Source organism: Odontesthes bonariensis, chromosome 14, assembly GCF_027942865.1.
Source record: "Odontesthes bonariensis isolate fOdoBon6 chromosome 14, fOdoBon6.hap1, whole genome shotgun sequence".
NCBI lineage: Eukaryota > Metazoa > Chordata > Actinopteri > Atheriniformes > Atherinopsidae > Odontesthes > Odontesthes bonariensis.
This window is the reverse complement of record NC_134519.1, coordinates 33,761,585-33,786,947: the sequence shown is the minus strand read 5'-3', so window position 1 is coordinate 33,786,947 and position 25,363 is coordinate 33,761,585. Positions and strand designations below refer to the sequence as shown.

The 25,363-nt window shown below is 41.0% G+C and overlaps 2 protein-coding genes across 3 annotated transcripts in view; both read left to right on the top strand.

The window, feature by feature from the left end:
* The first annotated feature begins 273 nt into the window (after window positions 1-273).
* mrpl37 (mitochondrial ribosomal protein L37) lies at window positions 274-13,684 on the top strand. Its single transcript, XM_075484095.1, has 8 exons — window positions 274-816; window positions 1,450-1,633; window positions 7,083-7,198; window positions 8,001-8,189; window positions 8,343-8,497; window positions 8,615-8,746; window positions 10,695-10,769; window positions 13,428-13,684. The coding sequence occupies exons 1-8, from the start codon at window positions 420-422 to the stop codon at window positions 13,503-13,505; spliced, it is 1,326 nt and encodes a 441-aa protein (XP_075340210.1). The 5' UTR covers window positions 274-419; the 3' UTR covers window positions 13,506-13,684.
* Window positions 13,685-14,517: 833 nt separating this feature from the next.
* Window positions 14,518-25,363, top strand: part of LOC142399434 (acyl-coenzyme A thioesterase 11-like) — a 56,302-nt gene continuing 45,456 nt past the window's right edge. Inside the window, exons 1-7 of one of the 2 annotated variants that reach the window (XM_075484093.1) lie at window positions 14,518-16,651; window positions 16,734-16,860; window positions 22,128-22,326; window positions 22,452-22,521; window positions 22,595-22,655; window positions 24,185-24,289; window positions 24,437-24,572. In XM_075484093.1, coding sequence (XP_075340208.1) covers window positions 16,452-16,651; window positions 16,734-16,860; window positions 22,128-22,326; window positions 22,452-22,521; window positions 22,595-22,655; window positions 24,185-24,289; window positions 24,437-24,572 — 898 coding nt within the window. In that variant the 5' untranslated portion in view covers window positions 14,518-16,451. Of the gene's footprint in view, window positions 16,652-16,733; window positions 16,861-20,053; window positions 20,276-22,127; window positions 22,327-22,451; window positions 22,522-22,594; window positions 22,656-24,184; window positions 24,290-24,436; window positions 24,573-25,363 lie in introns of those variants that run through there. The other variant, XM_075484094.1, reaches the window with a different exon arrangement.

The following is a 25,363-nucleotide window of genomic DNA, read 5'->3' as shown; positions in this document are numbered from 1 at the left end:
GAAATTCGTATTCAAACTCTGATGGCACAGAAAAACTTCCATATGTGTGCTCATGCAGCCAGATATCTGGAGCTAAATTTGGTGTTTTTCTTTTTCATTCTCTATGACATGCCGCACTCTTACCAGAGACCAAGGGAAAGAAAACTATGTTTCTTATAGGACAGTAGGGGGCGGACATGCGCCTAAACTGAGCGCTACTCGCCCATAAAGCCTCCAAAGAAGAAGAAGAACATGCCGCACTCCAATCCAGTAGGTGGTGGTAATACCTCCTGTAAACTGGAAAGAAGAAAAAGAAGAAACGTTTCTCAACGTTAACATGGCGGCGTCCTGTTAAAACACAAACTGACAGGGGATGACTTAGATGAGATTTACCTTGACATCATTATTCTTGTTAACGTGAAAACAAATAGGACAGCACTATGTATGGTAATACATTTCCAGAAACGCTGCAGTGTTTAAAAACGGTAACTTCGTTATTTTCTCAAAAAGTTCTTGTGAATGATTTGAAACGGCTGTCTGCTCATGGAGGAGCCAGCAACCTGCAGGCCCAGAGACAATTCAGTGTCAGCCACCGTTTGACAGCCAAGGTCCTTCCTCCGCGTAAACCAAGGGAGAGGGTGGAAATCCCCGGACTGGAAATGGTCACATATGGAGAGAGGATGCATTATGTCCCGGGGCTAACCAAGCCCTCTTACCCACCGTGGGAAAGGAACTACAAGGACCCGAGATACTACAAGGCTCCACCTGTTCACGAGATGCCGCTGTTCAAAGAAAAACCGTGCTACGTGTACAACCAGAGAACCAGTGCACTGGAAGGTAGAATATCCTAACCGTATCACACACGTAGGACTTCGCTGACGAGCAAACCTCACAGTTGGAAACTAACACGGGCGAGGCTAGGGTATTTTTAGTGGTGCCAAGGCACCACCGTGAGATAGCTCGGCACCCTCTGGCTCAGCACATTTTTAAAATATTATATCATGCAAAAACACTTTTTTTTTGCTCAAGGATGCATTATTTTAGTGACCATTTTATTTATTTTCTAGCATTTGTTTTTGTTTTAACTCTTTACTCCCAAAATAAATGTTGAGTTATTTTCAATATTTGTCTCAGGCTCTCTGTTATCCCTGTCAAGCTACAGTCTTTTGAAATGAAGAGGTCAAAATTTAATGTTGTCGGGGAAAACACTACTCAAAGCAAAACTAATACGGCTCCAAAATTTATAAATGTACTAGTTCGCCTCAACTAGTGAGAAATAATGTGCCTCTGTGAGCACTGGGGGCTGGGCACCCCTAAAGACCAGATCCTAAAATCGCCCCTGGGCGAGGCTAATCTTTGTACCCCAAAACTGATCAGAATAGCACCCCAAATATTGCTGGGCAACTGCATCATTTAAGGGTGATGACATTATTTCACAACCTCATACCTCTTTCCATCTCTCTGTCTCAGGTGTGCGTCAGGCCGCATGGTTGACCAAGACTAAGATGATCTCTGGTTTTCCTCCTCAACTTCTGTCAATGGCAGAGACTCCTGAATTACAGTTGCCATATCAGGATGAGCGTGTTGAGAACAGTATCAAACATGCCCGGTTCTGGGACATGACAGTGGATCGACCAGATAAAGGGAAATACAGGTAAGAACACAACCACATTCAATGAATGTGTTGACTTACTAGACATATGGTTTCACAGTGAAGGCAGGTAGGATCCCATAGGACAGGAATATTCAACTAAAATTTTAACAGGTCCAGTTAGAGAAAATTTCCTCAAGCGACTGTCCAGAACATCATAATATATATATATATATTGAAGTAGCCTCATAGTTGTATCAACATCTGCATCTGACCGTTGAATTAAACAAAGTACAATTCAAAAATATTTATTGTCACTTAACATTGAAGTATACATGTGTACATTGAACTACACATATAATAATACTATTAATAATAATAATGTTTTTTTTTCTCTTATTAGGTTAAAGAAGGGCTGCAATTAAAAATAAAATGGAGAAAACAAATAAAATAGCATTTGAAAAATTGTGCATCTTAAAATAAAGGGATTTAATTTGGAAAAATAAAGTGTACCAGCAGCTTGAGTTTCCCTTTTTCTTTGTTAACTGTCTCAACAAATTTTTTTTTACAATAAATTAATATAAACACATCTTAACAATTGAACAGTTTTACAGTTTCTCTTTGTTCCCCTCTTATATCTGTTATATGTGACCTGATCCAGCAAAATGAGTCACAGTGACCCAAATGTCAAAATTGAGATTTTGGTATCAAAAGAAAGGAATGGAAATAAGCTTTAAAATGATACCATAGTCAAAGTCATACGTTGGATGGTTTTCAAAATATGGCCATTTGATTTATGATCTTCCACCCTCTTTTTACGAATGAAAACCTGACAAAATCGCGTTTAAAGTTTTTTGCCCGTTTTTTTGTTGATATCTTTCAAAATCCTGTGAATTTAAAGGGATAAACTCTTTATCTTAAAGCTTAATTTTACCAAAGGCATTTGTACACATATAAAATGGTATTAAACCAGTCTGAAGCCCAAATGATTAGAAAATATTTATTTTTGTTCCCACACACACTGCTTCACAGCTCGACATAGCCCTCGTCACCTCATTAATATCAGTCACAGGTTGCTCAATGACCTCATCGTCATCTTCCACATGAGTGGCGAATTCTTGCTCCTTTTCCATATCCGAGTCTTCGACATCGCTGTTATTTTCTTCTTCAGAAGATATCACCTCAGCTCCAAAAAAATCAGTAACTAGCGCTAGCAAGTCTTGCTGTCCTGCAGCAGAGCTAACGTTGGACGCCACAAGAGTTTAAAGCTTTCGCGACTCTATTTTCTTTAGCGAATGACATTTTAAAACAAAAACACAGATCAACACACTACACTATACTACAGTACTACACGATACTAATATTGTAATAAGACAATGACTTTTTTGACAATCACGAATATTGAGAGACTTTCTACGATCAGTTTAGGCTACACCAACACAGATAGCTAGTTTGACAGGAGTGATGGCTGGACCAATCGCATGCACCAGTCACTCGAAACGTGACTTCCCGTCTATTGTGGGCCTTTGTGTCACTGTGTGTGTACATTTTTAAGCATTTTGATTGGTTTTATGAAGCGAGCAGAGATAGAGACGTTTCAGAGGTAAAGGGAAATCCTCAGAGGTTATAAGTACCGTTCGTACACGTTAACGGTAGAGGAGTCGATGAATTTGTTCAACCTGTTAAATTTTAACGCATTTAATACAACTTGCAAGTCAACTTGAATTGTCATTTACGTGTCTTTCCTCAATTATATGGACTATACAACTTTGGGAGATTATTTTTTAATGTCTATTCTTTGAAATTAGCTAAAAAAAAAAGTTTTTTAATCCATTGTTTTTTCACGTTATCTGCCCGTACCTCAAAATAGAATGTTGCGACTTCAGACTCATTTCGCCAGAGCGGGTCACATATCTTATCTTATGCCCCCACTTTCTGTTGTTCAGTGACAGAACTGAGCTCTAACTTCTCCTGCCAGGACTTTAAAGCTGGGCTGGAATGGTGTCAGGGCCATTCTCATACACATGTGAAGGTGCTCATTGGTGAGCCTGGAACGATATTTAGTTTTAATTATGTTCATTGTGGAGAAAGCTGCCTCACAGCTGTATGTGGACCCAAACATGGTCAAGAATAACAGGGCTACTTTTCTCTGGGAAAGCTGTTTCAGAGAATATTTTGAGCCAGAAAGTGGCAGGATCAGTTCTGCTAAATTGCTCTTTCAATTGCAGCTAGAGAGGCCCAGCATTTACCCACCTGAATGCTGTGTGACTTCTTTTGAGAACCCCCTGACATCTGTGATGACAAATGGGTTCTGAATGAACATGGTGAGCTGCTGTTTAAAGCTGAAGCCGTCAAAACGTTTGCTGAAATTTACAATTCGCTTATCAACAAAGTCAACAAAATGAGACCCATCTCTCTGTCCCTGAACCTGTCCCTGCACTACTGGGAAGTGTGCACAGTCTCCCTGCAGGTCTTCCTCGAACACCTCAAGTTTCCTCTGAAAGGAGCGGACAGCTGTCATTAGTTCACAAACTGAATTGTCGTTGCCCTGTAGCTTCTGATTCAGTTCATTCAGATTTAATGTGATACCAACCAAAAAGGCCACATCCATCTTTTTCTCATCTTTTAAAAAGAGAGAAAACTGTGTTGCCTTCTGACTTCTCAGCTCTGCGAAGAAAGTTGCTACTTCCCTTCTGAGGGACCAAAAGCGCTCCAAAACCCTGCCTTTGCTGAGCCATCTCACATTGTTGTGAAGTAAAAGATCATCAGCGTTTGCCTCAATTTCTCTCAGGAATTCCCTGAGCAAGCAATGCTGCTAGGAAGAGGATGCCCTGTGAAATGTATTATTTTTAGGGGTGCAACGGATCAAAAAAACTCACGGTTCGGATCGTTCCTCGGATCAGAGTCACGGATCGGATAATTTTTCGGATCAGCAAAAAAAAAAAAAATAGACAAGACAAATAAACATGTTTTGTCTTTGTTTATTAACACTTTTAAATTATTAAATTGAAATATATAAAATCAACTTAAAGTGCACAATTAACATCTTCTTTCAACATAATCAAAGAAAAACAACTTAAAGTGCAACATAAAAACACACCGATAGCGTTTGTGATCGCTTTAGCCCGGTCGGATTGGGAAGGAAGGGGCTGCTTAAATGCCGCGGTGATGAGCGGTTGTTCACCCGCTTTCGGTTACACTACTGTCAGTGAAACACCGGGGTGATGTCGCTGCAAATGCGTGGCCATGCTCGATGTGTTTCCACTGTTGTGTGGCTTTCTTGTGCCACAGTGCCTACACACCGTCACGGTTTTATCCACCAACCTCTTTCCTTCTTCATTAAATTTGACAGGGAAGCCAAAATGCTCCCAAACAGGGGATGTAAATGACGTGGGGCGTTCAAGCTCTTCTGTTCCTCCACTCGCCATGACCACACTGTGTTGCAGGTTAGGGGTTTTCTTTATGTTAGCTATCGCTATGTCAGCTGCGTGTTATGTCTGTGTGGTAACCTAGGCGACAGGTTTGTGTGGCAGCGCGAGTATATGGAAACAGACGTAGCACTAGAGGCAGCAGTTATCGTTACAGTAGTCACCAAAGTCTAGCCTACTTTTATTTTCCATGCCCACTGTTCTACATGTTGTACGCTGAGGACAATAAATCACAAACGAGCCATAGGACTGTTTGCTTATTGAAGAGGGAACTGTTGCAGACTTTTACCCAGAGCGTGGAAAGTAGCTCTGTCCCTGGAACTAGCAGGAATGGTAACGGCTGTGTGAGGACTGAACATGCGCACAATTTTTTTTTTTTTCATAAATCAATCCGCGGATCATGTGTGTGCCGAACTGAAAATAATGATGATCCGTTGCACCACTAATTATTTTCATCACTGTGTTCATCACTGCAGCGTGCTCATCAGACAGGGTGGAGCACAGGACAGATTGATGAATTATGCAGTGATAAGAGATGAGGTCGGGATTGTCCTCTTTCATTCTTGCTACAGCTCTATTCCTATAATGGCAGGGGCTCCATCTGTGGTTATTGAAACTACTTGTTTTGGCTCTATTCCTCGCTTTACTAACATCTCCTTAATTGCCATGTAGATGTCCTCTCCTCTTGTGCTCGTCTGAAGGGGAGTAACACCTAACAGGTCTTCACAGAACACATTCTTGTCTTGTCACTCGTCTCTCCGTCTTCTCTCCCTGTCCCCCGCTCACTCGTCTCTCCGTCTTCTCTCCCTGTCCCCCGCTCACTCGTCTCTCCGTCTTCTCTCCCTGTCTCCCGCTCACTCGTCTCTCCGTCTTCTCTCCCTGTCTCCCGCTCACTCGTCTCTCCGTCTTCTCTCCCTGTCTCCCGCTCACTCGTCTCTCCGTCTTCTCTCCCTGTCCCCCGCTCACTCGTCTCTCCGTCTTCTCTCCCTGTCTCCCGCTCACTCGTCTCTCCGTCTTCTCTCCCTGTCTCCCGCTCACTCGTCTCTCCGTCTTCTCTCCCTGTCTCCCGCTCACTCGTCTCTCCGTCTTCTCTCCCTGTCCCCCGCTCACTCGTCTCTCCGTCTTCTCTCCCTGTCTCCCGCTCACTCGTCTCTCCGTCTTCTCTCCCTGTCTCCCGCTCACTCGTCTCTCCGTCTTCTCTCCCTGTCCCCCGCTCACTCGTCTCTCCGTCTTCTCTCCCTGTCTCCCGCTCACTCGTCTCTCCGTCCTCTCTCCCTGTCTCCCGCTCACTCGTCTCTCCGTCTTCTCTCCCTGTCCCCCGCTCACTCGTCTCTCCGTCTTCTCTCCCTGTCCCCCGCTCACTCGTCTCTCCGTCTTCTCTCCCTGTCTCCCGCTCACTCGTCTCTCCGTCTTCTCTCCCTGTCCCCCGCTCACTCGTCTCTCCGTCTTCTCTCCCTGTCCCCCGCTCACTCGTCTCTCCGTCTTCTCTCCCTGTCTCCCGCTCACTCGTCTCTCCGTCTTCTCTCCCTGTCTCCCGCTCACTCGTCTCTCCGTCTTCTATGATTTCATCACTTCTGTTATTTATTTGTAAGCATTTTCATTATTATATATCATTATAGATTTTTGATATTTTTTTGTTACTTCCACTGTTGAGGCTTTTTTCCCCAAAACATTTGATGGCAGATTTTACATTGAAAATGGAAGATCTGGATAAAGACTATCATAGGGCAAGCACAGCCGGGCAACAATCCACACTCATTCTCAAACTTGTGATGAGTATAGAATCACCAGCTGCATGCACACCTTTGGAGTGTGCCAGGAAACTACCTGGTTGTGGGTTTCTGTTTTCATGTTGCCTTTTATTCTATAGTGGAAATTGTATTTGAATGTTAGTATTACCTGGCTGTACATATAAATAAGTCTACATTTTGCAGTCTCTCTGATTGTGGTTCTTTGAGAAGTACACCTACACTTTCCCAACTATGACCACACATAAGCAACAATGCCTCATTTGATAAAAGTTATACTTTTAACTTTATGTCATGTAAGCACACCCTTTTAATGTTTGTGTGTTTATTTCTTAGCAATACTTTGCTCCTCAACATGCTCCATCTGTGTGCAACTCTACAGTCCAGTCACCCAGCCATCGGAAGAAGGATCCTTGCAGAAAACTATTCATTGGCTGCCACTTGGAAAAGGGGTATCATATCCTCATGCACTCACATCAGTCAATTACAAAACTAACTTAAAGGATAAGACCGGTTTTTTGACATTGGGCCCTTGATTTCACATTATAACATGATGTTCTACTCACCCCTGCTTGTTGTTGGTCATTTGGAGCTGTTCCGAAGATATTCGAGAGGCGTCTGGCTGCTCTCTTGAGATATTCGGCCATGAAACGGTTTCCTATGGGCAAGCTTATACAGGCACAAACTATGCTGTTTATAATTTATTAATTACTGTACATTAGCACTGATAACGTGGAGGTGCGTCGCTTACTTAAAAAAATCCGGGTTATTGTAATTTTGTTTTTTTCGTCGTAAAGTGGGTGTTACTGACGTCCTCGTCGTGCTACTGCCACAGACAGCCCACAGACCTGCTGCCTATTTATTCATTCGGCTAAAATTCAAAATTAGTAACCCGGATTTTTTTAAGTAAGCGACGCACCTCCACGTTATCAGTGCTAGTGTAGAGTAATTAATAAATTATAAACAGCATAGTTTGTGCCTGTATAAGCTTGCCCATAGGAAACCGTTTCATGGCCGAATATCTCAAGAGAGCAGCCAGACGCCTCTCGAATATCTTCGGAACAGCTCCAAATGTTCAACAACAAGCAGGGGTGAGTAGAACATCATGTTATAATGTGAAATCAAGGGCCCAATGTCAAAAAACCGGTCTTATCCTTTAACTGCATCTTTTACTGGCAAATCACATAAATTGCCCATTTGTAACAGGAAGTCTACAGTTACAATACTGACTTCCCTGTCATGTTTTTGCATCAGGTGAGGACCTGTTCCAGATCAGGGGTCGGAATGGTTTACTGCAAAGCAGCATGGATCCTCTCCCAGAGGTCTTTGGAAAAAAGGACGTTGAAGACACATTAAATCATGTCCTGGAAACCTTCTATCCCGTCTCCCCCACCATCGACCTGCAGAAAACGATTGTGTACAAAGAGGAGATGAACTCTACAGGTGAAAAGATCCTCAGTCCTGATCACATTTGCATCATACAGAAGTGTTATTCCAATTTGAGTACAGTGTCCAGGTTCCCTTGAAGGAGAGCTTAGTATAAATATTATCTCTAGGTTTTAGGCTAACTGATTTATCTATCCCGCGTTCAATCAGGTTTCAGGGATGACTACCCTTATCCTCATGCCCATACACTGTACTTCCTGGAGTCAGCTGATCCTCGCTGTAAGCTCCGCCCAGAGCAGTTCAGAGCCAAGATGGTCATGTTTACCTTTGGGAATGCTTTAGCCCGTGCATACAAGCTGTATGGGGTAAGGACAAACAAAGAAACTCATTTGCAAAGTGAGAACTGCTTTGCTATAACTCTGTCTAATTGCATTGTTTTGCATCATCCCAATTGTCCTTTTCTCTTACATTTATTGTGTCAGACTCAGCCCCAAAGTGTGTTAGATCGCCCTATAACTGTACAGGCGGTGGGGACCAATGGTAGGCTTTTCCAGTTTCTGGTTTTCCAGCTCAACACTACAGATCTCTCAGGAGATGATGGCATCAAGAACCAGGTAAGATATGTGAGCGTTTTATTACCTGTAAGAGAAATCAAATCCTCTCAATATGAAAGGAACGAAAAGGAGCATTTTTACAGTAATGAATGATACGTTTTGAAAGAGATAATGCAGAACAAATTTGAGACCAAAAAGGTACGTTATTGACCAGTAACTCTGCATTAAGTACTTTGAAAATCATCTGTCTCTGACATTTTCTAAGATCCAAAAATCTTTTACAGTAAAAATGGTTGTTACAAAATAAGAATTCAATTGTACTATTGTTATGAATGTTATACCTATACCTCAGATTGGACATTTGGTTCTCTTTTGAAACACCAAGTAAGATATTCTGGAAGCAGACGCGGCACATAGGGACGTATGAGAAAAAAATCAAGCCCAAGACGGAAGTAGTTGCCAACTTTGTACTTTAATTTTCGAATTCAATATATAGCAACAATTGAAGTGTGCAGTGAAAGTTTGAAATCAAAAATTATAGGGGAGATTTGTAAGACACCTGGCAGCTCACTCTGTGAACCTGTGTTGGGCTAATGTCCGCAGACGCAAAAAATATTAAAGTAGACAAATTATCTCAGAGAATGGGGATTATCACAAATTGTGGTATAACACAGCCTGCAGGATACAGTGTAATGCCATTCCTTTGTGTTCTTGTAATTATGACTTGTCCCCAGGGAGGCAGTGACCTGTTGTAGCCTTTGGAACAGTAAAATAGCTACAGGTGGCAATGAGAAAGGATTTAATCAGTTTCTATTAGCCCTCAGACTGAGGGAACACATGCTACTACTGACATTGGGAAAGGGTTTAATTTTCTTGTCAGGTGCAGGTGTACCAGTATTTAAAGAGAATTTTTTTTTTTTGTAAAAATGATTTGCTTTGCTCACTCTTGTATTCCCGACTGCAGCGTCTCTAGTGAAAATTGCTGCACTGTGAGTTCTGAATGGTGACTAAATCAAATCAAATCAAATTTATTTGTATAGCACATTTCATGTACAAAACAGTTCAAAGTGCTTTACATAAAATAAAAAGCATTGCAGCAGGGAGTGGAAGAAGCATTACAAATACATAAAAGAATATAAAGAGAAACAAATAAAATAGTTTAAATTAATTTAAAAACGAGCAACAGTCCAGATAAATTAAAAGATATCGTGCAAATTTCATGCATAGACACATGAGAAAAGAAATGTTTTTAACCTGGATTTAAAAATGTCTCCATTTGGTGAAAGTTTAATCTCCACTGGCAGTTTGTTCCACTTGTTTGCAGCATAACAGCTAAAGGCTGCTTCTCCATGTTTAGTCTGGACTCTGGACTGGACCAGCTGACCTGAGTCCTTGGATCTAAGAGCTCTGATAGGTTTATATTCTCTGAACAGATCACAGATGTATTTTGGGGGTTAAAACTCCAGCAGCAGCGTTCTGGATGAGCTGCAGATGTTTAATGCTCTTTTTTGAAGTCCAGTTAAAAGAGCGTTACAGTAATAGAGTCTACTGGAGATGAATGCATGGATGAGTTTCTCCTGGTCTGTTTGGGAGAGGAAACCTTTAATTCTGTTGATGTTTCTGAGATGGTAAAAAGCTGCCTTGGTGACAGCTTTGATGTGGCTGCTGAAAGTCAGATCTGAGTCTATCAACACTCCGAGGTTACGAACATGGTCAGTGTTTGTAAGGTCCCGAGTTTCAAGATATTTACCAACGCTGACCCTCTTCTCTTTGCTACCAAACAGAATGATCTCAGTTTTGTTTTCATTTAATTTGTAGAAAATTCTCTTTCATCCAGGTGTTTATTTCCTCCAGAAACTGACACAGTACGTCTGCTGGGCTAAACACTAACATTGATCTCAAAAGCCACATTTTCGCAGCTATTAGTGTTTTTTGACCAGTTTAAAAGGAGCAGGGCTTCAGTCTGATTCATGTATTTTTTTTCCTCTTGTGATTTTGTCAACTGCAGATGTGGCTGGATGAAGATGTTGAGCTGTATGATTTTGCAAAAGTCCGACCACTCATCAAGAGGAAGCAAGTGAAGGTATGTTAGTCCCTCCCAAGTTTTCTACCGTGCTCTCTCGGTAAGGCTGAATCTGTGCTACTTCTGGCTAATAAATAGATGATTATGCATTACATCACAGTTTTGGAGTTGAAGCAGTTGTTCGCCGTTGTTTTAGTATTTATATATGAGATTGATTTCTCACAGTATTAGTGGAGAGATGCCCTTTATGACTATTCCACTTGCCTTCATCACCATATGATGAAAGTCCTGGAGAGACCTATAAGTAAGCCAATAAGCACATCACATTTCTATTTAGTCATAATTATTATTTTCTTTTCCATTTTCTTTTTTTATTATTAAAATAAAAAGAACAGAGGGGTGTAACAGAAATGTACATGGTACGTTGGGACATCAACATCTGGTTTTCTTTAAACAATTAAATAAAAATATTAAATAAAAATAAACAGGAGACCAAGCAACCTTTTCCTTAGACAGTGGAGCTGTGTATCAGATTATGAGAAAAACTGAAACAAAACAAATAAATCCCAAGAAAATAAATAAATAAATAAAACAAACAAAAAGAAAAAACACCACCACAAAAACCAAATCTATCAATTTGTTAACTCCACGAAATCTGTCCGTAACTTTTGTACATAGGAGACCCATTCTGACCATAACTTAATAAATCTGTTAATTTGTAGGCGAAGTGAAAAAGTAATTTTTTCCATTATGTATACTTCATTTACTACATCCTTCCATTCCTTTATTGTGGGGGAGTCAGGAAGCAGCCAGCGCCTAGTGATGTTTTTTTTACAAACGGATATCAGAACACCAAATAAATAATTGTTGAAGTGCCCTGGGTGAAAATCTTCTTTCCCTAAAATAAAAATGCAAAACTGGAAAGGTATTTTCACATTAAATATACTTTCCAATGTTTTGTGTATCTCTAACCAGAAATGTCTTATGACTGGACAATCCCAGAATATATATCTTTTTAGTCAAAATTATTGAAACTGCTCTTGAACTTTTTAACTCATTGGCTGCCAGCCATTTTCAATGAAGAGAGAGCCATACTGCCAAGTGTTTTACAGTATTTTGACTGATTTTCCAAGACCCACAGAAAATTGTGTCTTATGACTATGTACACACCGAAATTACCAAACGAAAGAGTAGACTCTTTTCTTTCATCAGGGAAAAAAAGTTTGTTTCTACCATTTTCAGTCCTTTAGTAATAGACAGTAGAACATAGGTTGGTTTCACCAAAAACAGCTGTTTGACCAAAAAAACGGAGAAAACACGCTTCTTTTTTTTTTGTGCAAAGTGGCACTGCTGCCACCTTGCGGGTAATTTTGCCAGTATATTCTCTGTTTAGTGTTTACAAGCCTAAGATTTAGTGACAAACTCCGCTAGATTGTCCCCCAGCCCGCTCCGTTAAAAAACGCAATTGACCTCTATAGACGTCTTTGGCAGTCAACAGTTTTTTTTAAATTGACGTCTATAGACGTCAATGGCACCGAAAGAGTTAAGAGTTTTGATATTGAATTGATTTTAACTTGAAGATGGCTTATTTATATTATGGAGAAACGATGTTGCTGCAGTATAAGATAAAGAAACGAATTGTCATTAGTCATTTATTTTTGTAACTAGTCATTGCTTAGGGCTGTTACAGGCGGCAGTACCATTCGTTGTTCCAGTAGAGCTGAAAAAGCCTCTGACTAAAAACGCTTTGATTTAATCACTATTTTCTCAAGGTGTTTTACAATTTTGTCTATTATGTTTAGCAAGCTTGTATGTATTAATTAATGTAATTTGGCAATCATTTATCATTATCCTGCAACAATATAATTTCTCTTTTTGGATTAAAAAATTACCCTGTGATGGACTAGAAACCTGTCCATGGTGTACCCTGCCTCTCTCCCAGTGAGAGCTGGGATAGGCTCCAGTACCACCACGACCCGGAATTGGATTAAGCCAATATAAAAGATGGATGGATGGATGGATGGATGGATGGATGTACTATGGTTTAAGATTTTGAGGAGGTGACACTGGATGAAATATATATCCATTCTGGCTTGGGAACGCCTCAAAATTCCCAGGGAGGATCTGGAGAGTGTTGCTGTGGAGAGGAATGTCTGTTTCCCTCTTGGACCTGTTGCCTCCATGACCTGGCCTTGGATGAGCAAGGGAGGGATGGATTAATTAACTGGTCAACAAACTAATAAGTTAAATTCTGTCCAAACTCCAATTAGAAATGCAATATCTGTTGTTAAAGCGAAATGGAGGACCATTTTGGATTTCCCAGCTTCTCAGCTACTGTAAATGTTTCTGCTCAATATTGCAAATCTTTGATATGTCACATAAAATCAAGTAATTTACATATTATATATGGCACACAAATGTCTATGTATGATATACCTGTTCTGGCTTAGGTCACATTTTGAGTGAATAAGAAATGCAGTTTGTGGAAGCACTTTGTGGAACTTAATCAGGGGCCCATATAAAAGTGAGCTATTTACATATGTTAGAAAGTCAGAACCACATTATCACTCCACTTTGATTGTACATGAAATTACTGAGTTTTGGCCATAAGGGACAGTATTATATAGGTCTTAAAACTGACTGTGTGGTAAAAAGCTCAAGAACAAGCAGTGGGAAATAATGTAGTTTTCTTACTGATTATTGTAACTCTCTTTGCAGGTACCAGCTGGCCTGGCAGGATACAAACCGGGAACATTCTCAAAGTTCCTGGCCCTGTACCTGCATGGAGCTGTGTAGGACTACTGTTTACCTCACAAATCTGTGTGTATGTGTAAATGTACACATTTTTGGCAGTGAGACACAGGAAAACCTGTTGGCTTTTATGGACAGTTTGAACTGACTTAAGCTACTATTCACACCCATGTGATGAACTCCATCTGTATGTAAGAATTAGTTTAATAAAATCACATCAATCAGTTTGGTTTCTTGCATTGCTATTACCAATAATTAGCGTTACACTAGTCGTCCATTGTTCAGTCAACGCAAGCCGTATCCAATGCATTCAGTTAATTTTCAATGAAATCCGGCCGATCGTTGTCGCCGTGCTCGCAAAGCATGCTGGGATTCCGGCACGGCGAGTGGGGGACCTGCGGCACGTCAAAATGTTGGGCTTGGCCGAAGTTTATGCAAATTTGCCACGGCAGCCGTAGTGCGTTACCCAATGACAGAAGATCATGTAGGCGTGTCATGATAGGTTTGTCGTGACGAAAGCATCGCGGAGAAAAATAAAAAATAATAAAGATGGAGGAGTGTTTGATTACAGCGGTTAGCGGGTTCCCCGTTTTATTCGATCTATCCCTGCCATCATACAGGGATACAAACATAAAAGACGAGGCGTGGAGGAAGGTGGCGGAGATTGTGGGTGTCCCTGGTGGGTTGACATCTGTGTGAACTGTACAAAATTACATGAACACCTTGCAAACATCATGGCCAGTAATGTATGCTAATGTAAATGGCTAGGTCATTCCCCTGGTTGTCTTCGTGGTGATGAGCTAGATATGTTATATTATGTATAGTAAAATAATGAATGAAATAAATGAAGGGCATCACTCAGTTTTTTTTACCTTTGTTTATTCACCCCTGAACGTTTCGGGTATTGCTCATGTCATTGCTATTGCGGGCAAAATGAACAGCAGCAGTGGCCAGAATGGCTGTGCTAAAATGATTGTAGGCGAATAAACACACCTAAAACATCAGGCAATTGTGTGAGCATCTCCACTTTTGCAGTAAAGTAATCACCATCATTTATACACATTAATTTCCCTCCAAAACTCAAATTTTTAGAGGGAGAAACTTCGGTTGGTTAAAATCACAAGTTATTTACTTTCCCCCGGAGCCATTCTACCGTATGTTCTATCTACAACTTCGTATACACGCCCCTCTGTACACGCCCACTGTAGTAGCAACACGGCGACACTAGGCATCCAATCTGGCGAGTTAAGTTGACGTGACGGAACAATGGACGCCTAGCGTCATGGTTCTGTTCAAAGCGCAGAGAGCATCATGGACCAAGACCAAGGAAGACACCAGGCAGGTCCGAGATACTGTTGTGGAGAAGTTTAAAGCCGGATTTGGATACAAAAAGATTTCCCAAGCTTTAAACATCCCAAGGAGCACTGTGCAAGCAATCGTATTGAAATGGAAGGAGTATCAGACCGCTGCAAATCTACCGTCCCTCTAAACTTTCATCTCAAACAAGGAGAAGACTGATCAGAGATGCAGCCAAGAGGTAGCCTAGCAAGCCAGACCCGTACAGCAAAAAGCTGTACAGGTCATCCATTAGTGCCAAAAGGGGTGACACCACAACCACCAGCGGGTTGTGGAGACCCATGCGTCGTCCCACCAACGGAGCAAGCTGGTAAATTAAACTTTTACCATACCCGGTGGGCAAAACTCCGAAAACGTGCAGTTATCTGTTCGTCTCGCAAAGAAAAAAAAACCTCTGTCGTCACTAGGTAGCCCGGCCTCCGACCCCGCTCCTCACGATTTGATTGGCTCGATTAAGTTTCGATTTGCAGCCTCGCAAAACGACCACAAGTGACTAGACTAGCCCCGGAGCAAATTCATTGTGCTGCCGCTAGGGGCGTCTAGATTTCTAGGCTAGCCAAGAGGCCCATGATCACTCTGGATGAACTGCAGAGATCTACAGCTGAGGTGGGAGAGTCTGTCCATAGGACAACAATCAGTTGTACACTGCACAAATCTGGCCTTAATGGAAGAGTGGCAAGAAGAAAGCCATTTCTCAAAGATATCCATAAAAAGTCTCGTTTAAAGTTTGCCACAAGCCACCTGGGAGACACACCAGACATGTGGAAGGTGCTCTGGTCAGATGAAACCAAAATCGAACTGTTTGGCCACAATGCAAAACGATATGTTTAGCGTAAAAGCAACACAGTTCATCACCCTGAACACACCATCCCCACTGTCAAACATGGTGGTGGCAGCATCATGGTTTGGGCCTGCTTTTCGTTAGCAGGGACAGGGACAGGGAAGATGGTCAAAATTGATGGGAAGATGGATGGGGCCAAATACAGGACCATTCCTGAAGAAAACCTGTTGGAGTCTGAAAGAGACCTGAGACTGGGACGGAGATTTATCTTCCAACAAGACAAGGATCCAAAACATAAAGCCAAATCTACAATGGAATGGTTCACAAATAAACGTATCCAGGTGTTGGAATGGCCAAGTCAAAGTCCAGACCTGAATCCAATCGAGAATCTGTGGAAAGAGCTGAAGACTGCTGTTCACAAACGCTCTCCATCCAACCTCACTGAGCTCGAGCTGTTTTGCAAGGAAGAATGGGCAAGAATTTCAGTCTCTCGATGTGCAAAACTGATAGAGACAGACCCCAAGCGACTTGCAGCTGTAATTGCAGCAAAAGGCGGAGCTACAAAGTATTAACGCAAGGGGGCCGAATAATATCGCACGCCCCACTTTTCAGTTTTTTATTTGTTGAAAAAGTTTGACACATCCAATCAATTTCATTCCACTTCATGATTGTGTCCCACTTGTTGTTGGTTCTTCACAAAAAATTTAAATTTTACATCTTTATGTTTGAAGCCTGAAATGTGGCAAAAGGTTGAAAAGTTCAAGGGGGCCGAATACTTTCGCGAGGCACTGTATTAGCCAAGTCACAACAGGGATTTTTGTTTTGTTGTTTCATGAAAAAGAAAAGAAGAAACTATGTTTTTAACAAACTGTCCTTTCTATACCAGGAAATGCGAACTCATACATCGTGTGGATGATGATGACTTAATTTATCGTGTGGTGACTCCATCAGTGCATCAAGATGCTGTGGCATCCCCCACCTCATCCAATCAGGGAGAAAGAATTCTCCAGGATTTCATCTTGTTGGCTTCCAAAAGGAAGCCATGTAGCAGCGGGTTAGTGGCATGACTATCTGGAAGGTTTAACTTTATCCACCTCTGCAGAATTTACAGTTACTCCGTTTTTTTCCCCTCTTAGAGATCCATACGTCATCGCTCTGCGTTCAGTGTCCCTGCCCTCTTATCCTCCCTTTGATGGATATAACAGAGGAGAGGTTCTGTGTGCTGGATTTACCATACTGGAGACAAAAAACAACATGTCACTGGTGAGACAAAGACAGTTTTAGCTTTTTTTTTTTACTCATAATCTTAAGAAACTAACCACTATGATTTTGCTCTACCGTAACGCTAGTCGTCCATTGTTCCGTCACGTCAACTTAACTCGCCGGATTGGATGCCTAGTGTCGCCGTGTTGCTACTACAGAGGGGCGTGTATACGAAGTTGTAGATAGAACATACGGTAGAATGGCTCCGGGGGAAAGTAAATAACTTGTGATTTTAACCAACCGAAGTTTCTCCCTCTAAAAATTTGAGTTTTGGAGGGAAATTAATGTGTATAAATCGTCAGCAATGGAACATTATTTCATATTGCACCATGGATCTGGATCTGCGAGCGAGGAGAGCTGCTATTGTGCTGCTGCTGCTGATGCGACACAGGAGATCACCTAATTTTTGCACCTTTTCTCTGATTTAAAAATGAAACATGAACAAGACATCTTGTGAAAACATGGCCATGGGTGTGATTTGGTTCTTTTGTTGAAATGAATGCCTATCACAATTATTGATAACATTTCATCCACTACTCCACCTCAGCCCATGAAAGAATTTGATGCACTGGATTGAACCTCTATTTCTTGATGGTCATTACTTTACTGCAAAAGTGGAGATGCTCACACAATTCCCTGATGTTTTAGGTGTGTTTATTCGCCTACAATCATTTTAGCACAGCCACTCTGGCCACTGCTGCTGTTCATTTTGCCCGCAATAGCAATGACATGAGCAATACCCGAAACGTTCAGGGGTGAATAAACAAAGGTAAAAAAAACTGAGTGATGCCCTTCATTTATTTCATTCATTATTTTACTATACATAATATAACATATCTAGCTCATCACCACAAAGACAACCAGGGGAATGACCTAGCCATTACATTAGCATACATTACTGGCCATGATGTTTGCAAGGTGTTCATGTAATTTTGTACAGTTCACACAGATGTCAACCCACCAGGGACACCCACAATCTCCGCCACCTTCCTCCACGCCTCGTCTTTCATGTTGGTATCCCTGTATGATGGCAGGGATAGATCAAATAAAACGGGGAACCCGCTAACCGCTGTAATTAAACACTCCTCCATCTTTTTTTTTATTTTTCTCTGCGATGCTTTCGTCACAACAAACCTATCATGACACGCCTACTTGATCTACTGTCATTGGGTAACGCACTACGTCTGCCGTGGCAAATTTGCATAAACTTCGAGCGAGCCCAACTTTTTAACGTGCCGCAGGTCCCCTGCTCGGCCGGATTTCATTGAAAATTAACTGAATGCGTTGGATACGGCTTGCGTTGACGGAACAATGGATGACTAGCGTAAACCTTTCGAAGTTCTCCGTCGGGATGTCGGATACGCAAGGCAATCCACCTCCCGGTCAGTGGGCGTCGCTATGTTAAACGACCCAATCTCGCGGCGTCTATCGTGAAAGTCGTTGATTGATTGTTTACCTTCCGGCTCCGTTCCACTCCTCACAGTGAACGATGGCGAGTGAGAGAGAAAGACTGTTGTTGGAGCTTATTGATTTTAAAATGCAAATAATTTTGACCAAATGTTGACCGGCACACAGTAAACTCTTTCAAAAATGAAGGTGTTGTTGTTCTGAGAGGAAGGCGCTAAACCAGAAAAGTGATTCCGTAAATGATGTTGTTAGCCGACCAATCACAACCCTTGCGGTCTCCGTTGCCTCGACGGATAGATAGGAATTTTTTGCAGACGCACACAAGCGATGGAGAGCGTCTCCGTTGACGGAGAGGGCTCTCCGTAGGCGACCATAAATCAGGCTTTAATCCATTAGGAATGCATTGTTTAAATCTTTGGTCAAGAGAACTAGGGATAAAACCCTTGCCATAAACTATCCACCGAAGCAGTCCGTGCTCTTTCTCTAGTTTATATTTTCGTACCAGATTAAAACATAATTTTAGCGTAACCTGTTTAATTACACTCATTGCTTCTTCTCTGTCTCCAATAAGACTTTGAATTTCTCTTCGTTGTACTGATTTTTCAAAATTCTTCCATTTGGCTACATAATCTTTGTCACACCAACAAATTACATGTTTAATTTGTGCAGCATGAAAATATCCCTTAGGGTTTGGCAGTGCCAAACCCCCCTTATCCTTTCCAATCTGTAATGTTTCAAATTTGATTCTCGGTCTGTGACCATTCCATATAAACCTTGAAATGATTTTGTCCCACAGTCTGAATTGTTTTTCAGGTATCTCAATGGGTAGTGACTGAAACACTTAAAGAAGTCGGGGTAGAACACTCATTTTTATGGTCTCTATTTGTGAACCAATGTCTAATGGAAGGATAGCCCACCTGTCCAAATCGCTTTTAATTTCCTTATCCAGTTTGACGTAATTAGCTTCATATAAATCATCAGTCTTCTGTGTTAAAGTGACCCCAAGATATTTAATTTTTGTCGCTCTCCAGTTCAGATTCTGTTTTTGTTGTATGATTTTGTTAGGTACTGTGTTTTGGTTAAATTAAGCTTGTATCCAGAATAAAAGCCAAACATCTCTAGTTGGTTGATTAGTATGGGAATGCATGGGTGATAGATACCGTCCCCCCATCTAAGCACTATCAGTATCTGATTGTGAATTTCTCAGCTGTCAGGATGTGTTTCCCTACCCATAATGAACAAATTAAAACAAAGAAGAAAAAATGCAAGATATATGGGTTCAGGGTATGAATCTCAAATCTGTGAACCTGCCTTCCTTGTAAACACAGGGGAAATGGTATCTGATTTCCCAGCCATCAGAATGTGTTCCCCCTGCTGTAACAGACAAAAAACAGGAACATATCACTGTACTTATTTATTGAGGGAAAATGTGATGTTTCAAGAAAAAAATAAAGATTAGGCTATGTACTCAGAGTTGTGCAAGTATTCAGTAATTTACAATTCAATATTAATCATAAAATTCCAACTGTTATTACTCTGTATGAGAATAAGTGGCATATGATTAGTAATAAGTATAAGTGTATGCCATTTTTATCCTATACAAAATTTATGACCGCACATTTTCACATAAAGTCAGCAAGTGAAAACTCTCGATGATGGTATATATACTCTCGACAACAAATGATGGCCTTTACACGTAGTAATTCCGCGGTAGCAAAAGCAGTGAGGAACGCGTTTTCGGCCAGAGTGCGCTTTTTTCCTGGTGTTTACGGGGCGGAGCTGGAGGGGGAAACGTACTATGACACAAGAGCCGCTGAGAGCTGGTCTACACCCTCACAGTACTTTATTGCACAATAGGCAAACAGAAAGGCTAAAAGAGCACAACTGATCTCAAGATAAGAGAAAGATCGGAAACTTCGAACACGCACAGGACGCCGCAGTCAATTCAACCCAATAGTCTCTTTTTGGGGTCTCTGTAGCTATAACCGTCGCTTAGAGTTGTGGAAAGGTATGATTACAGGAAGTCATGCGTTTTGCCTAACTAATTCTACTCTTATGAATTTATTGATATGATGCTGTGCAATCTTTCTTCCTGTATTATAATTGAAATATTTATAGACTAACTAATGTGATTCAAATAATTTAGATATTATGTTGGTTTCTTTTTTTTTGTTTTCTTTTTCTTTCTTACATTTTTTTTAAACCAATTTCTCACGATAGCAGACGCTGAATTACAAACATGTGGTTCTGAGAAGTAAGGACATACTGTAGGATACACACTCGTTGGTGAGAGAGTCGCTTTTATTTTGAGAGGCACTCTCGGATTATCGGCCGTAAATATTTGCCGTCTCTGTTGTGATTTATGTGATCGGCCGCTGTTAGGTTTAGGTGAGTCTTATGTAAAATAACCTGTTAAAACATTTTATTCTAGTGCAGTGACAGAGCTAGAATGAACAACTATATATAACCTAGCGGATTTTGCAGGTGTAAATTTTGGCAGGCAAGTGCTTTAAGAACATCATGACATGTGGACTTGAGATATATTTGACAGTGATCCATCTTTCAGCCCATTACACAGCTAATGCCATTCGTAAGTCGAGCTGGTGTGGCTACTTATGGGTTTTTACAACTTTGTTGAGAAATAAGAAGAAAAAGGGTTCATTTCAAAAGTGATCACTGTGCAGGAAGCCTTTGCTGTAAAGTAAACTGTTGCCATCATAGCTGAATGAGTGCAATTCAGCCCATACACTACTAATGTGAGTTATACAGGGCTGTGCGGATGTCTAGAGCCACCCTTCACTTCTAAATTCTGCTACTAACTGCCTTACTTACTGCATTTTCACTCTCTCTTTTTCTTCTTCTTTATTTTTTATGAATAACTCAAACAGAGAATAACAGCGGCATGCCTGGATCTTGTTGTTCACATAAGGCTTCTTCTTTGCAAGATAGAGCTTTAATCTGCATTTGTGGATGGCTCAATGCACTGGAGAAAGACAGTGATCTCTAAGAACGTTCATGAGCCCGTGCAGTGATTTCCAAAACAGAATTATGCCTGTATTTAATGTTGTTCAGCTTAAGAGCCTAGAGATCACAGGCATTTACTATTGATTTTTGACCACGTCCCTTGCAAACAGAGATATCTCCAGATTCTCTGAGTCTTTTGATGACATTATATGCCGTAGCTGATTGAAAATTCATAGTCTTTGTTATGTTGAGGAACATTAATTGGAAATTGCGGGGCAATTTGTAGACGCATACTTTGGCAGATTGACTAACCTCTGTCTATCTTTATTACTGAGACATATCTTTATTTTAGACGTGTTGTTGCACTCAAATTCAAGATGAACATGAAGTAGTGAAATGTCTCACTTTCAACATTTAATATTTTTTCAACTGGATTATAATTAATTGGATTGAATTGACTATCTTTAAAGTGTCTTGAGATTAGTTGTGAATTGGAGGTATATAAATAAAACTGACTTGGTTTAATTAACATGTAGGGTCCTAATTTTTTGGGAGTTGGGATTGTACCTCACAAGAGTCTTTATAAAATACCAAGGATCAAATAGGAATTGACTGATGTGCTGTACTGGCTCACAAAGGAAGAGTAACAATAACTACAAAAAATGAAAATAAAAGACTTCTTTTATTATATATATTTTTTTTTTGGGAACTGTAACAGTTATAAAACATTCAATTAACACATTTTTTTAATGGTTGTCAAGGGCTTAAAAAATAGAAGTTTCATGTTATCAAAACAAAGAGGCAAAACTTAAAATGTTTTTTTAAGGTGTTTTTGGTGCAAGGCTCTTTACATGGGCCGCCAGCTTAACCAGATGTTTATCTTTTTATTCTAAAAGGTAGTTCACTCAGCTTTGAAAATGAGTTCCAGAGCATCATATGACTTAATAGAGGATGAGGAAGAAGAAGAAGAAAAAAGTGTTAACCCTACAGAAGTGAAAATGAGTCAGATCGTGATGCCGTGTCACTGCAACCATCGACAGGACCTCAGTGTGGGACAGCTGCTCAAATGGATAGACTCCACTGCCTGTCTTTCTGGTGTGTTGTGTGTGAGTGTAAGATTGTGAGAGGTTTTTATTGAAATGCTTCTATTTGTTTATAAGTGTCCAGTGTATGTTAAAAATCCAGACAGGAAATGACTTATCTCTGTTTCATATGAGTAGCTGAGAGGCAAGCTGGAAGTCCTTGTGTTACTGCCTCTATGGATGACATCCACTTTGAACACACCATCAGGTGAGATGAAATCTATGTGTGTGCAATGACAGGTTGGCCTTATTGTACTAGCTCCTCTTTTCTATCTCTTCAGTGTTGGTCAAGTGGTGAACATCAGGGCAAAGGTCAACAGAGCCTTTAACACCAGCATGGAGGTAAGTGAACTTCACACAGTGTTTTTGTAATAGGCTGGTTTCCCTTGAAAGGCATGAAGATGTTATCTTAACTGGAAATAAAGCAGCTTGGTGGAAACATGTAAAATGGTCGAATGCAAGTAGTACTTACCAATTGCATTTTGTAAAAGTTACTTATCAAGAGAAGGGAGGAAACCTCTTTTTGACGTCCTGCAGATAATCTTTAGATATCATCATAGACATAACGCACAGGCATAAGTTTTGGGTAAAGTTCTCACTTTTTTCCAGCATGCATTACATGATTTAAAAGATTAATCAAACCTTTAGTGATCTGGTGTTTGCCTCATCTGTGATGGACTGGCAACCTGTCCAGGGTGTACTTGCACAATGACAGCTGCGATAGGCTCCAGACCCCCGTGACCCTAAGTTGGATTAAGCGGGTGTAGAAAAACGATGGATGTCTGCCTCATTTGTGGCAGATGGAAAGATGTTAAAAAGTGCAAATAAGCCGAGAGCGAGCCTGCAGCTGGGGTGCAACAAGTGATTAAAGACTGTGAGATCACCCTGCCACCTAATCAGTGGCGGTCCGACACTGATTTACGCCCCGGGCGAAACCCGGTGCTGGTCCACCAAAGGCATGAATATGCAGCGTAAATGTTGCTGCATCGAAATAACACGACGTTTCTTTGCGTAATTAATTATTTCCATCCACACGACACGAAATGCCATCAAACATCCTGTTTTCTGTGTTTATTTGAAAGCCGCGCGCGTTCATCCCCCTCACTAAACATGTCCCGTTTCAGCAGTCAGGTTGCTGGGTGATTATAATTAGATGTCCCGCATCTAATCAATCAATGCATTTCATTGATAGAAACATATCGGAACCCATAGGATACATTTTATAGGTTTCAACTAAAAGAGATAAAAATGCTTCGAGAACATTTTTAAAAGAGGCTGAAGCATCACAGATGGCCACAGATTAAGTAGAAATGGAAAGTGCCTTTTTTCATCAGGATCAATAGCTTGTATGTTCTTTTAAAAAAAGAAACAATCTAGCATGCACTTAAGCACAAATGGACCCTTTTCTAAACTAGTCTAAACCAGAGATAAAGTGGAGGGATAAATGACACATTAGAATATTTTCTTCTACATGCATAAGGCTGTAGTATGTATTTGATATAGATAAAATGTTTGTTTTTTTAAAAAAAATTTTGGGGCTTTTTATGCATTTAATGGATAGGGCAGTTGGAGAGAGACAGGAAACAGGGGGCAGAGAGATGGGGAAGACATGCAGCAAAGCGCCGTCCGGTGCGGGACTCGAACGGGGGCCAGCTGCAGCGAGGACTGTAGCCTCTGTACATGGGGCGGCTGCTTAACCCACTACGCCACCGACCGCCCCATAGATAAAATGTTTAGCAGAAAATACTAAATGATAATGCTGAGGAAAGTTTTTGCTGTCAGTAGGCTTCTTTTTTGTATAGTTAGTAATATAGAGTGAACATACTCTCATGACTCGGGACTCATATATCGACTTACATATTCCATCTCAGGTAGGCATACAGGTGAGCTGTGAAGACCTGTTCTCTGATCGTCACTGGAGGGTTTGCCATGCCTATGCCACTTTTGTTACGCAGCGTACAAACACAGGAAAAAGAGTAAGTATGGGGTATGGTGTATGCGCTTTTTTATGTCTGGGATATGATTGTATCTTATTTTTAAAGAAATTAATGTGTGTGGTATGTTTGTGCAGTTTGTTGTAAAGAACCCAAAATGTCCCTCTTTTCTGGCTCATTACTTCACAGGTGGCATTGAGGCCGATTGTTCCTCACACTCAGAAGGAGCAGGTCGAGTACAGCGTAGCAGCTGAGAGAAGGAGGGTCCGGATGGTACATGACGACATCATCAAAAATTTGCTCATCAGTGGGTCCATCCAGCAAGGTGTGTTTGAAAATTTGCTGGAAAGTTGTCCTTGTTGCTGTGATACAAAGTATTGTATGTCTAAGCACAGTGAAGCAGTTAGGAAACCACACAGCTCAAGCTCATTACCTCTTGCCTTGCAAAAGTATTCACCCCCTTGGCATTTTGGGTGCAAATTGAGTTTGCACCATTTCATTTACAGAACATGCCTACAACTTTGAAGTTATATATTGTTTTTTTTTTATTGTGAAGCAAACAACAAATAGGACAAAATAACAGGAAACTTCAGCTTACATAACTGTTCACCCCCCCTTAAGTCAGTACTTTGTAGAGCCACCTTTTGCGACAATTACAGCTGCAAGTCACTTTGGATAAGAGCTTGCCACGTGGTGGAAGCATCATGATGTGGGGATGTTTTTCAGCAGCAGGGAGTAGGAAACTAGTCTGAGTCGAGGGAAAGATGGCTGGTGCTAAATACAGGGATTTTCTTTAGCAAAACCTGTGTCAGTCTGCCTGTGAATTGAGACTGTGACGGAGGCTCACCTTCCAGCTGGACAATGACCTGAAGCATACTGCTAAAGCAAAGGAGTGGTTTAAGGGGAAATGTTTGTTGGAATGCCCTAGTCAAAGTCCAGACCTCAATCCAATTAAGAATCTGTGGTTCGACTTGAAGATTGCTGTTCACAAGCGAAAAACCACCCAACATGAATGAGCTGGAGCAGTTTTGCATTAAGGAATGAGCAAAAATCCCAGTTGAGAGATGTGGCAAGCTCATAGAGACTCATAGAGATGGTGTTATGTTGGGTTTGCAC

Bases quoted from the DNA above. Each gene is read 5' to 3' on its own strand.
- mrpl37 (XM_075484095.1), top strand. From the start codon at position 420: ATGTATGGTAATACATTTCCAGAAACGCTGCAGTGTTTAAAAACGGTA. The intron at 8,747-10,694 runs GTAAGATATGTG...TGTCAACTGCAG, and splicing joins ATGATGGCATCAAGAACCAG to ATGTGGCTGGATGAAGATGT. The intron at 10,770-13,427 runs GTATGTTAGTCC...CTCTCTTTGCAG, and splicing joins TCAAGAGGAAGCAAGTGAAG to GTACCAGCTGGCCTGGCAGG.